This window comes from Paramormyrops kingsleyae, chromosome 20, assembly GCF_048594095.1.
Source record: "Paramormyrops kingsleyae isolate MSU_618 chromosome 20, PKINGS_0.4, whole genome shotgun sequence".
NCBI classification, from domain to species: domain Eukaryota; kingdom Metazoa; phylum Chordata; class Actinopteri; order Osteoglossiformes; family Mormyridae; genus Paramormyrops; species Paramormyrops kingsleyae.
In genome coordinates this window covers 14,739,075-14,753,504 of record NC_132816.1, presented here as the reverse complement: position 1 = coordinate 14,753,504, position 14,430 = coordinate 14,739,075, and the positions used below count along the sequence as shown (strand labels likewise).

General features: G+C 42.3%; 1 protein-coding gene across 2 annotated transcripts in view; it reads left to right on the top strand.

Moving 5' to 3' along the window:
* pcdh15b (protocadherin-related 15b) overlaps nt 1–14,430 on the top strand; it is a 155,563-nt gene that overhangs the window by 116,562 nt on the left and 24,571 nt on the right. For both annotated transcript variants that reach the window (XM_023830939.2, XM_072703571.1), the window contains 3 exons: nt 948–1,088; nt 1,401–1,513; nt 14,208–14,317. In XM_023830939.2, coding sequence (XP_023686707.2) covers nt 948–1,088; nt 1,401–1,513; nt 14,208–14,317 — 364 coding nt within the window. The remainder of the gene's footprint in view (nt 1–947; nt 1,089–1,400; nt 1,514–14,207; nt 14,318–14,430) is intronic.

Genomic DNA, 14,430 nt, shown 5'->3' with positions numbered 1-14,430 from the left:
GATATTAAAACAGGTCTAAATTATACTTGTGTCACTGGTAAATATATTCATAACTAGAAAGCCCCTGTCCCACTCCAAATCCAGGATTGGTCTGTAAAATAATAAATAAAAAAATATATATTCTTATTTGGAGAATAACTGAAACCAAAATTTCCTTTTTTAATGAAATAGATTGTTCCATGAAACTTGGCATTGTATCAATATTATTAATATGAATGTTTTTCCCCAGTACAACAATAATAACAATTATTCTAGTGTTAGTCTTATTTTATTCAAATTAAAACCTCCTGTAGATGTAAATTTAGTATATTAAAATGTAGTTTTGTTTTCTTTTTTGTGGTATGCTACGTGAGCAATGAGCAAAACAAGACGTACACCTAGATTTCTTCCACATACATATCATTGTTCTGTGTGAGTGGTTATTTTTTCCCCCTCATAACCACATCAGCTCCAGCTGTGCCCATTCCGTAACCGCATCAGTAATGAATCAGTGAGTTCAATGACTCGTTTACTGGTCGCGTTTTACACTAAGCCCCTCTGACGCAGGCACCATTAGCTGTGCTATTGGGCTTGTTAGAAGATGGATTTCTGTTTATTTAGCTGATTTCTCTTGGGGCCCTGGCTTCCGCCAGATTTATCGTAAACTCACTGACAATAGAGCCTACAAATCGTGCGGCGTTCCGGTACCCCAGGTTACCCCAATTTAAGAAAAACAGACGCGCAGAAATAATGTCTCCAAGAATGTGTCACCCAAGACCATGTTATTTTATTCACTGTTATGGAGTCAGCGCCAGAGCAATCTTCAGTAAGCACACATTGGTAGTAGCTAAGATGCGCCCAATTGCAATACAGGAGATCAAAAACACGGAATCATTATTTGCTGGTCTACATTTCTGGTGCCATTGACCGTATCAGCCTGATCCTGGAGCTCATGCTCTGTTTTCCAGGGTACTGCCGCAAGTCGTGTGCGTTACAGAGTGGATCTGGACCAATCCCCGTACAGCGGGAGTATTTTTGACGTGGAAGAAGATTCGGGCAAGGTGATCACTAGGGTCAATCTCAACGAAAAGCCCAGCACAATATTTAGGGTAAGTATGTTGTACACTGTTTGCATCCCAGCTCTTTCTCGCAGAAAAGCAAGCATATTAAATGGTAAATAATGCAAGAAATGCTATGCTAGAGCGGAAATAGCTTGGGCTAAAATGACGGAAGAATGAGTTTGTATTACAGCCATTTACAAAAACCTGACAAAAGCTATTTGCGCAAATGTGACATTTTCTCTTGCATTTCAAAACCCGAGTGTCATTGTTGGTTTTTGTCCCCTAAACAGTGATCATACTGTGTTTTTTATTTTTTTTTGGCCCTGATATTTTTGTGATTTTTTTTTCCCTCCGTTGCAGCTGGTGGTTATTGCTTACGACGATGGTGATCCAGTCAAGATGAATAGTACTCTTGTTGAGATAACTGTTCTTCAGCCTTCAGTCATCCCAGTTTTCACCCAGGAGGAATACAGGTAAACATGTACACAGGTGTAAAGAAATGCACACACGCATGTATGTAATGCTACGCCCTTTACTTTTGTTTTTAGATTGCAGTCGTTAATTATTGGCACAACTCCTGTGATGCCCAGCTGTTATGATGCTGAAATGATTGTTTTCTCTAAAATCCATCCATTTATCCTGGTCAGGGCGTGGGGGGGGGCTGTGGAGCCCATCTGAGACAGCACAGGACACAGGGGGTGTATCCTGAAAGGGTTGCCAGCCTATCGCAGGGCACATACAATCATATACTACAGCAGTGTTTTCAGAGCCAGTCCTCAGGGACCCCCAGACAGTCTGCTAGAGAGCAAAAATGTGGACCGTCTGGGGGTACCCGAGGACTGTGAGGGGAGCAAAAATGTGGACCGTCTGGGGGTACCCGAGGACCGTGAGGGGAGCAAAAATGTGGACCATCTGAGGGTACCCGAGGACCGTGAGGGGAGCAAAAATGTGCACCGTCTGGGGGTACCTGAGGACTGTGAGGGGAGCAAAAATGTGGACCGTCTGGGGGTACCCGAGGACCGTGAGGGGAGCAAAAATGTGGACCGTCTGGGGGTGCATGAGGACCGTGAGGGGAGCAAAAATGTGAACCGTCTGGGGATACCCGAGGACCGTGAGGGGAGCAAAAATGTGGACCGTCTGGGGGTGCATGAGGACCGTGAGGGGAGCAAAAATGTGGACCGTCTGGGGGTGCATGAGGACCGAGTTGAGCAACACTGCAGTCCAAAGTGTTAGCCTAACAGTCTTCATAAGAAAACCTATGTGACACGGCGAGAACATGCAAACATGCCCTTTTACAAAGACGGGTTTCAAATCTCCAAACCCAGAGGCGTGAGGCCACAGTGCTAACCATCGAAAACCATGCAAAGCTCCAAGATCCCGATTTTTAATATGTGTAATAGCTCAAAGCTATGTGCGGCAAATTAGAATCCTGTTCTCAAAGGGCAAAGTGCACTCATTTTCAATTCATTAATGAACTCTATTAACAAAATTAGATGCATAATTTGTTTGATGCGGGGAATCAAATCTGCCCTTATTTGCACCAGTAGTAGTTAGCAGTGAATAGGTCTTTATTGTTAAATCGGCATTATTGATTTTTATAATGGAAAGGCTTCATTGTTTTATTGCATATTTTTAGTCGGTAGATTTCATTTGCACAGTAGACTGATATATGCAGCAGGTCTGTGATTGATTAAAAACTGTGAGCTCAATTATTGTCCAGTACTGATAATAAACTGCTTGCAGTAAACAAAAAGGAGAGACTAAATTAGTCTTAGCTTTAGTAACCACAAACTGTGTTGAATATGGCTGATTCAAACTGACCACCTTTTTCTTGAATTTTCTCCTTTAATAGTTAGAGGGTAAGTTATGCCAGTAAGATAGTCATTATCCTTACTAAATGAATATTTTTAAATGCTTAAAAATTGATAATTTTATGTAAGGTTAAATTCTATTTTACTTGAAATTTCAACTTTCAACTATTTCTAAATTTTCAAATATTTTAGTTTTTTTCTGTTGTCCTAGAAATATTTTCAAAAACTAATTTGTTTTATTAATGATCAGGCTCGAACTCTGAAGGCTTGCATTCTTTGTATTTTAGCTCCATGGGTTCATTATTTTGATGGTATTGCATTGGATACAAACTGATGGTATCAATCACAAGGTAGAGCATGTTTTTTCTTTTTTTTTTTTCTTTTTTTAAGTCCCTGTACATTGTTAACGGGTTTGTTTTGAGACATGCACACTTATCAATGGAAATATCACTACCCAAAGCTTTTTTATGTATAGGTTTCCCTGGGAACACACAATAACTGAAAATGGAAGTCGGGAAGCATCCTGTATCTCGTGATTGATAAATGCAACACGAGGATGGGAGATGAAAGCCCCTGAATTGGAGTTTGAATTAAAGCAACGTCCTACACGCCAGCGGAAGGTCGCAGTTGATGGCCGTGCCCCAGCAATGCAGGAATAACAATGTCTATCGGATTGCTGTTGTGCATCTACCGTTTATTATTGTCTGTGGAGGCATTAGCCAGGTGTTTGGTCTCCCTCGGCGGCGGGGCCCTTCCAATCTGCTACCCCATCAGAGGACGGATTGTGCCTCTGAGCCTCCCCAGTGCTAATCACCCACGGGGGGCTTTGCGGGAAATCTGTGAGGACTCCCCCAGGGTTTGGAAGCCAAGTCTGTCAGTTAGGCAGCGTTCGTTGTGTGATCTGCCGTTAGATTCCGGGACTCCCCGTCGGTACATCCAGAACCCAAGTGTCCCGTGTTATAATGAAGTTACAGTGACTTAGCCGTCACTTGTTTTGGTGGGACTCTGAGTTCTGTGTGCACCTACAGCTTCAGTGGACACTGAATGTTACAACAAGTTCAAGTTTTCTCAGCTGGTTTCGAGTGGAACCACTTTGCATAAGTAATGAAGGCCCTCTGATGTATCAGCATTCACTGTAATTATAACTTGCATTTTTGTTTTTGTTTGCCACATGTTGACGTTTACTCCAGTCTCCCTACTGAATTAACACTATTCCCTTCTAAATTAGTCTGAAAACTGGTAATATTTTTCGGTTATATCTTTAAATCAAACGAAGAACCATTTTTAATTTTGTGAGAAAGATGCCTAATTAGAGATTATGGAAGATGGAAATGAGTGGGAAGAGGCATTATGGGATGGAAGATACAGTCCATGGGCACCGTGAGAGGAAGGTAGGGTGGGCTTTTACTTAAGCGCCGTGGTTCCCTCTAAGGCTTACCGCGATAGGAGCCCTCCAAACCTGCACTCGGTGCAATATCCATGCGGCTTATCTCGTAAAAACACTTAATGAAGCTACAGCAAGGTTCTCTAAATCACAGGCTTCGCTGCTCACCGCTCTGCGGTTTGTCATTTTGACGATCTCCGCGATCAGTGTCTCGTCTCCTCGCCCGTCTTGGCGAGGGTTTATATGTGCTTTGTCACGCTTTTGCCCCCACCACTGCGTCCTCCGCTGAATGGACGAACGCGAATGCTTTAAGACAGACACCCCAATCTGAATTGCTTTAGCGTTACATGCATTACACAAACACAGACAGATATATTTCTGTATCTAAGTGCTTGATTACTATCACTGTTATGGGTAATAGTCATTATCTATGGTGTAATAAACACTGGATATGAATTAATGATAATGGTATTTATATCATCAAGCCTAGCGTGTGGCTTTCTTTTATGTGTTTGTTTGTAAGGGTGAAATGCTGTTCTCAGCTTTATAGAGTAAAAAAATAAGACTGATACAACCCCCAGTACTGCTGTAGGTCACCCTCTTTCTAGAGCTTTTCAGCTTCCTACGAGGAAGAAGAGGTTACACTTCCACCACACAGGGTCGCCAACTCTCTCGCATCTGGCGTGACACTCACACTTTCACACTCTTTCACTCTCACACAAGAAATCTTACAGCAAATCTATATTATTCTATTATAAACCTAAAATTAGCTACATCAAAAGTGTTGGGGTCATTTGCAATCCCTACCAACTATTTACAAGGTAATAAAAGTTACCTACATACTGTATAAATGTGTGTGCAGACTTGTCTTGGATTGAAAATCTCACACCAGTCAGCTGACCAAAGTTGGCAACCCTGCACCACGGCATCTCAGTTGTACTGTAGGTTGTGGTGATCACGAGAAACTCACAGAAGCGTTAGTTGTTTTTTCGGACGATAACCCCCCCGAAACAGAAATGGACTGTGGTCAATGTGAGACCACACTGTGATATTATGAAAGTGTAGTACACTTCTCTATCTTCCAACTTCTTTCAAGGACGTGCTACCAAAAATAAAATGTTAACACATCGTTGGTTTTTGGACTTGGGGAAAAAACTGCATCTGAAAGAAACTTCACCCTGAGTTTTTAAATCTCTTTATTACTTACGCGGTAAGGGAACTGTATCATTTCACATGAACAGAGGGTCCATGCAAGTGGTGCCTAATCTTGTTTTATACACTTAAATGGTCAGGTTTAATTGCCTGTACGGTGCAATGCTAGTGTAATCAAACCTCTTCTCCATTCAGAATTTGTAGTGTGTAATTAGGGCACCAGAACACCCTCTCTCTAGAGAAGAGCACCTGTCTGATTAGCATGCATTCAGTAGACGCTGGAGCAACGTGTGACCAGTATGGGTCAGATGAGCAAAGGCGTCATTAGCATAACACATTGCTGTAATACACATGCAGATTATTTAGCTAAGCAACACATTGTCAAACGAGAATGTCGCTAACAGCCTTGTCAAAGTACGTAAATTAATAGTGTGCCGTAAACGTTTAGCATTTTAGGATGTTACTGCATTAGTTTGTTTGTAGTTGTTTGTGCCAGGTGTCAGAAAGATAGCAGGATTACTGATGGGATTTGCACGCACGGGACCCTTGCTGCGCTATCTGCTGCAGGACTCCTGTGTGGATTTGCTCTCCCAGTGCCTGCATGTATTTTTGTGACTGATTGGCGATGGCCCCTCAGGCTTTGGGGGCGCCATGAATTGCTGAACTGCGGCACCACGGACGCACTGCTGATTTTCGCAACTTCAGCACGCTCGTCACTCGACCATGTGACTTAGCCAGATGTTGTTGTCATGTTGGGATTTGCTTGAAAAATAATCACATTATTTTATTGGAAAGGTATTTAAAATTGTATTTCACATCCACTGACAGGAGAGCCTCTGATTTCCTTGCAGTGCATTTCTAGAGGTCAGGAAGCTGGCGGTTCCGGTCCTGACACTTATTGACAATGCCAGTAAATCAGTGTCTTCCAGGCCAAGGGTAGCATTGCATTGTTTATTTGCTTAGAAGACACCATTAAGTGACCTATAAAAGTTACTTCAGTTACATTAACTGGAAACAGCTGGATATTCTGGCTGATTAAGGGTCTGCCTTTGGGGTAACATGGTAGGAAGGAAATGCAAAATGTCCAGGTCTTTTGCAGCTGCCTGCTCTGGAATAGATCATGGTCATTCGTGGGTACAAAGATACAGTCCAGGTATGCATCTCATTGTGAAGTTCAGCCAGGGTAACTCCCAATTGTGTTATTTAATCAAATCTGACAGAACACGACCGGTTTCTTGCAGGGCTCGTCGAAGCTACAATGAAATTACTTTAATCTCTGGAATGCAAAGAAAAATGGCATCAATATGAATTTTTAATTCAATTTTTTTATAAATATAGTAGGTGGTTTACTTTTCCCAAGTGTTAGATATTATTAGTAGGTAATAGACATTCGTGTGGTAATCTGTATATTATAATTGCGTGAGTCTGATATTGCATTTCAGTTTTAAGCAGCACATAACAGGTAAACAACTAAAAGGTGATACGTTTATGGTGTCACTGCTTAGCTGATTGTGAAGGAGCAGAAGTTAATAAAAAAATCTCTAAAGGCTATGTTGTGTTTATGAAAGTAATATATTAATCAAACACCTGATTATCTGCTGTATTTGTTCAGTGACTTCATTTGGGAGCTTCCATCAAAGTTAGTATGAATAATTTAAGATGAATGTCTGGCCTGTGGCTCAGAATTGTTTAGAATCTGCACTATAAATCATGTATGATCTTCAGGCTTGTGGGGATTCAATAGGCGTTTTCCGCAGTCATGAAGTTAACAAGTGCTATCACCTCTCCAGATGTCATTCTCTTCTCCTTGACCTCTTTGAATGTTTTGTCTAGCATCTGCTAAACGCACAAGTTACGAAGCTCTGGTCTTGCTTATTGCCTACCAAACGAAATTCTGGATTATATATAATAATGAGACAAAAAAAATATTATATCTGTTTTATTGTGAACTGCACTATAATTTCAGAGAGCTATGATGGTTTAAAAAAACACACCTTGAAATTGGTTAATGCAAGCTTTCATTATTGTTACTATTATTATTATTATTACTTGCATTTATTTTTTAAATTAATAATAGCTTGTAGAGACAGTGATTGCTCAATAAATTTCAGGACAAATTTTGCCAAAACGTAACAATCTTAAGGGCTTGATTGGAAATCCGTCTCTAGTAAGAGACTGTCAGCATGGGAGTGGGTACAGTATCTCAGCGTCCCTCGTCTCTCCATTGGAAGGATTCTCCTTTTAACGGTCTGCAGGCAGCATGCCCAAGCTCTCACATACAATGATGACATATTTGGAATGGCAATATCCTCTCCTGGAGACCTTAATAATGCCGTTTCATCTTCAGGCGTTTTACATGCAGCCCTTCAGCAAACACAGGGCATTGCTATGACAGCCCCTTGTAAGTCTTTTTTCCCCCAAGCTCTGTGTATTAAATTAATTACTTCCATCCAAAACCACAAACTATGATGCAAAGGAATAGTATATCATCCATATTTTTTCCATCCTCAATGAATTCCAGGATCCTTGCTTACATTTTTAAGGAACAGCCAATAATCACAATCGTCTTTGGGTAAAATAATTCTTAAGTAGCGTAGTTTTTTGACACCATTCCCAAGTCCTCATTTACCGTTATCTGCAGCTTTCTGTCCACAACTTTTTAAAGCCACAAACGACAAAACAGCCCTGAAAGACTTCTGTAGTAAAGTAGTGATGTAATTCTTTTATAGTAATTCCCTTTTCATTGTCGCATTTTCACACCGTAGCTGCAGCCTCTTCTTGTTCCATCCGTGCTTCTAAGTACCTGAAGTTATTTAAAATTATACATTTAACGTTGTGTCCTCGCTGCTTTTAGCATTTGCGTCACGGCTCTGTTAAAGGCTGTAAAGGCCGGCGAACACAAGAACGATCTACTAGGAAGCCATTTTGGCAGTCATTTGATGTTCGGCAGACTTTAGATACCACTTGTGAGCACTCTGGAACACTCTGATAACCATCCATCCATTTTCTGTAACCACTTGGTGAACACAGCACAAAAGGCAGGGGCCACCCTGGACCCAGTCCATCGCAAGGCACACCCACACAAACCAGGGTAGCAGCTGAAAGCGTGAGGTCATACAGTTATCTACTGACCCATTGTGCCACTCTTTCATAGTCATGTGACACACTGCGCATCATGTGATGATGGTAATATCTGTCCTATAACCCGATAAGGTTCCAAAATGCTGTACAAGTGCCAGAGACGGAGGTTTGACTGTTACCACATTTACTGCTTATTTTCTGCCATCAGTGGTAATCCTAACAATCTGAAAAGGTTGCCACCAAATAGTCCGGGGTGGCTTTAAATTTTAAAAGGCTTGTGTAAGAGTTTACTTTCCACTGCAAGACACATATTTTATGTGTGCGTGTGTGTGTGTGTGTGTGTGAGCGGGTTCACCTATCCTTTTGGGGACACAATGTCCTCATAACGTGATAAATATCCATTTTTTTCCCTTATGGGGACCGGTTTCCTGGTCCCCATAAGGGAAAACTCTATTTTATAAAAATCGGTGACTGCTATGAAAAAACTAAAAATGCAAAAAATCTTGTATTTTGTTAGGTTACTTATGGTTATGGTTAGGGCAGGGTAGGGGTTAAGGTTGTCATAGTTAGCGTTAGCATTTTTCCCATTGAAATGAATGAGCGGTCCCCATAAGGATATGTTTACCCTACGTGTGCGTGTGTGTGTGTGTGTGTGAAAGTTCTTTATTGCTGTGATTCGATCTTGCGTTCTTTCCATGCCGGAGAGGTCTTGACGGCAGTTCGGAATGCCTCGTGATGGAAGGGAAACTGCTAAATTATCTCGCCGTTACGTTTCCCAAGCACGCCATAAATTCGCCTGTAAAAGACGAGGCTGGAGGCCAGCGTGAGGCGCGATGAGGAAGGGTGCCCCCTCTCCGAGGGATCTCACCCGGCTGCCTTCTCCCCGGTGCTGCTCTGAATGCCACACGTTTTCCGGAAAGTTCGTTAAATGCCGCTTTTTACTGTCTTTGCGTTTTCTCTGCTCACCGTTCGTTTTTTGCCTATGTCGATTACAATGTAGCCTGCTGTCCTGAGATTTCATTGGTTCTGTCTTAGTATGTTTATTGTATATATTGTTACAGCAAAACTGAAAAATTAACCTTGCAAATTTGTCCTAGAATGCTGAACTTTTATTTCCAATGGGGTCTCTTTATAAGGATAATTACTGAGCTTTTAAAATGCATTTCAGTTCATCTTGTTGCCTTTCAAAACCAAGTATGTTTTATTCAGTGACAACTGTGTGCAAAAACATGTTTGCTTGTGTGTATGTTTGCTTTCTACAAGCACAATAGGGATTCTCAGGACACCAGCCTGTACTCTGTACGAGTCACTTGGAAGACTTTCAAACACGATAACTTTGGACTGGCTGACTTAGTGCTCTTATGAGTGCCTTACCTTTTAGTGCAGATTAATATGCCCACAGAGCAAATAATGGCATGATGGAAGCGGCTGTGATCCTGGTCGCACTCAGCAGACCTCATTAGTTTCTCACACTTAACTGTTTGCTTGTTCTCAACCGCCATTAGAGAGGTGTCAGAAGAAGAATGACTATTCAGTGTGTTATCTGTACAAACACAGTTCACCCCTCTTTTGGCAGGAAGTCCTGATTGGGAACTGTCAGTGTGTGTTTGTGGGGGGTGAGGGTTATGGGTAGCAAGATTAGTGGGGTGAATGAACTACTCAGGGCTTGTGCAGTGGCGTGGTCTTGCATAACAAAACCACCAGTGAATTTCACACACTGTCGGCGAGTGATCGAGAAGGCTGGCCTCCATAACAACATTAAGGAAGAAGAAAGCAGAATTTGGAGTGTTGTGTTGTTGTATTTTTGCATTAGCAGGATGAATATCTGTTGGGTGGCTTATTCCAGCAGGTCTTTCTACAGGATAGGTCAGAATTACAGTTTCAAATCAGTTCTTTCCTCAGCTCCAGCAGAACCCGGGGCAAAGTGCCTCCCATTTTTTTTGCATGATCAGTTTAAGAAAGGGGTATTTTTTATATTTGGATTTATCTAGTTTTTTTAGGGGAACAAAACCAAAAAAAATACTGAAGTATTTCTTCAAAAACAATGTCTTGTATGAATGCGAAGCGGCATAATTTATTAGCTTTTTGTGAAGTCTGGACAAAAATCCATCAGCTTTTCGGTGAGGTTTGAAAACCAGTGAGGTTACGTGTGTTATCGGGTTATTTCCGGCCTGTTAGGTCAGGGTTACCTGGGGGGAAGGGGGGGGCACCTAAAAAGATCCTGTGGAATTCCGGGCGATGTTTAACGGAGCCAACTTTACTGTGCAAACAGTAATGATTCCTTTAGGAAAGACAGAGAGACGGCAGCAGTGCCTAGAGGGCAAAGGTCACGGCAGCGGTACAGGATCGGCTGAAAGACACATTGTCTTTTTGTTAGCGTATAGCTTTCTGGTTTTTTTTAAAAAAAAGAGGAGCTGTTAGGGCAAAGTGAACACAAACCTTTTTTTCTTTATCTTCTAATTTTCTCTAGCAGCTACAACAAAGATTGCAGCACAGTGATGACTGTAGTCCTGTGTCACATGTAACTGGTGGTAATGCTGGAGATTTCACACAGCCATTTACAGGACGATGTTCCATACTGGCCACCTTGTAATGGTTTCTGTGGCAGATCTGTTGCTCGGTTTTTGATACTCAACTCCCACCATTGCATGCACGTTCGGTTCCTTTCGTCTGTGTTTTGCCCTATGCTCATTTGCATTTACGGTAATGGGACAGACAAGCAATTTTAAACACTATATAGTACTCCTAAGCGATGGGCTCTAATTTTTTTTTTTACGTTCCATACTGGTACTCAGAAGGCATTCTGTGTATATTCTTTCCTGTAGTTTTTGCACGGAGATTGACAGTTTCCCCACTGACTCTAAATAGTCACGTCACTTATGCAGGGTGTCAACCTCGAGTCAGCAGGCCACGCTGAAGCTGCAGAAGGTTGCAGCTGCTACATCGTCGTCCCTTTCTGGTTTCCGTAGCTGCACGTGTACATGCATAATATCGTGAGAGTCAGTTTGTATCACATGTGTAGATTCACAAGCTCTGAATAAATCATGACCAAACAGGCAAGCCCTTCCTTCCCCCACGAAAACGGGTGCTTTTCAGTCGCCTAGCTTCGATTTTAAACCCATTCTCAGCCAGATCATCCTAGTTCGTTGTGCTTAAATGCGAGTCAATAACGTACAGCGTCCTGTCAGGCCTGTGAAACACCCGTGACAGCTTCATCTCCCCACCACGGTGATTTGTTTCCACCGATTCTTCAGAAGATTATCAAGGCTCCATTTATGAAACAATGGTAATTATCTTGTATCATAAAACTGGACACAGAGCAATTATGCGATAAATGAATAGTTCCTTCCATCCGGTTCAGTAATTTCTCCGCTGTGCCGAATACCATGTCAGTTGGTTTAAGAATTAGTTATTTGGCATTTGTTCCAGATCTCCTAATCCGAAGTTCCAGTTGAGCACTCCTTCAATATATCTGAGCCGGTTATGCATATTTAACCCTTTTATAGACTCGTGACTTAAATGTGTTCTGCTTTTAACTTGTAAAAGTGTTTCCTTTGCATATTGGGCTGCTTCAGTGCACGGTTGTATTTCATTCTCCAAATAATTTAAAGCAAGTTCGCAGCCAGAAATGTGTGTGAGTGAATGATTTGTTGAATGCATGCATGCATTTTTGTACACATGTAAACCGTTTACATACATGCATATAAATATTTACACATATTTATGCATATAGTACTATCTGGGAAGTACAGCAAAGCAGATAGGACATTCAGTTCCAGTCCCTGGTGGTGAAACAGTAGGTGAAACAGACAGACCTGTCTGCCAATCTCATTACTATCCCTATATTAAAAGCAGTGCTCACAGGCAGGGGCGGATTAACGCACAGGCTAGATATGGCTTAAGCCTAGGGGCCCCACGTGTGCCAGCCTGCAAGGGGCCCCCATTGGCGCGGAGGGGGGCGGGGTTGGGGGGGCCCGCAGACTACTGTAGCCTAGGGGCCTCTGTACACCTTAATCCGCCCCTGCTCACAGGGACCTCTGCTCTCTACCCTTCGCATTATGTTTAATTATGACCCCAATGCGAAACATGCGGAAAGGTTGCACCTGCTGTTACTGAAAGTCTCTCTTGATATGTAATGTGAAAGCCCAGATGTAAAAAGGACACCATATATAATATACCTTTGGGAAAACGTGTGCTACACCTGTAAGCCTGTTACATGTACCAGTGTACCATTAATGTTAAAGATTGGGAAAGAGTCTGAAAGATATGTCTTTAGATCATGTTAATCAGTCATCCATCACTAATAGAGAAGAGGGGAGTAATAATATCTATTTACTAACTGTAGAAATACTAATTAAATTTTTTATTAAAACTTTTCCCATAATGCATTAGGAAATGCATTCGATGCCTGAAATTCTCACGGGCATCACCTGTTTTTAACCTCAATCTCCTGGGCAGTGCTTAGATCATTAAGCTTGTCGACACACATTCCCCTCCACGGCATATTTTAGTTTAGACTTCCAAGACAGATCGTAACGTGTGTTCTTCTGTGGCAGGAGTCTATCATATCCATGGTTACAGGCTAAAACTAGATGAGATATGAATGCCGCTCTGATGCTTCTGTTGCTAGGACAGTGCTGTGGTTTGAAATAGCGGATATTCATTGATTTTGTTGTCCAGGAAACGCCAACTGATGTAAGTTAACACAATTAACGAATGGCAAATCATTATCCTGCTGTTTAATCTTACAACCTCTCGCTTCTCCATTTCTTTGTCATTTTTAGCACCTTCCCTGCCATCTTGCTATGCTAATATAACCTTTAAAGTATATTACATCCCATTGCTGTATGATAATATTGATTTTTTTCCCGCATATAAATAAGATGCTATAAATGTAATGTGTTACTGAGAACTGTTCTTTAAGTAGAGTAACAGCTAGTGACCCTGACACTTCACCCATTCCAGGGTTCGATGTCAACTCCCCCTCCCCCACTGTGTGTGTCTGGACCTCGTATGGTTTCCTGTGTTGTGGCGATTTCCCCTCACAGTCCTAAGACATGCAGTTACATTTTATCCAAAGCAACGTGCAATTCAGAAATTAGGGTCAGACAGTTCCTGGAGCAACAGAGGGTTGAGGGCCCCGCTCAGGGGCCCAACAGAGGGTTAAGGGCCTCACTCAAGGGCCCAACGGTGACATCACTCTGGGATTTGGGTGTCCCCGACCCAAATGCTCCCAACAAAGTGTGTAGACATTGACAGGGCACCATTAAGAGCCAGATAGGTAAACTGGCATTTCTTAATTCCCAAATGAATGAATTCCCAGTGTGTGAATGAATCTGTACTGTATATGTCTGTCATCTCGGCCATGGAATTCCATGCCTTGGGGACAATGCAGCGAGTGACCAGGGTGATTATTAGTTGAGTGGATGAGCAGAATATAGCAAAATCTCTCATTATATTATATGTTTAATTTTATTGCCTAGAGTTGACTTTCACCAAAACATATGTAGATGGAAATGATTAGAAAACACATACATGTTTTTTATGGCCCTTTCAGTCTTACACAGTGCATCCCTTAATGCGAAGAATCACTCTTTAATTGCTATAATATGTCTATGCTGGATTTGGATGGGAAGCTGGCAGCTCGGTTTCGGGTCTCATAGCCGTCCTTGCATGGTTTCTCTGCGTCCACAGCTCCCTGCATTTGTTCTCTGTACCCACTCCCCTTGTCCTGTGCAGATTCGCCCCCGTCAGCGAGAACGCTCCCATGGGGACGGCGGTCGGTGTCATCCTGGCTGCCGCCGTAAACCAGACGGTCGTCTACTCCATCGTGGAGGGGAACGAAGGCCGTGAGTGCCAGTGCTTTCCTAGGACTTCAGTTCTGTCTTCAGTGACCCTCAGCTTGATCTGCGAGGACTTGGCTCGTCTTCCATGGTGTCATCACCGTGTCAGAAGTGGTGAA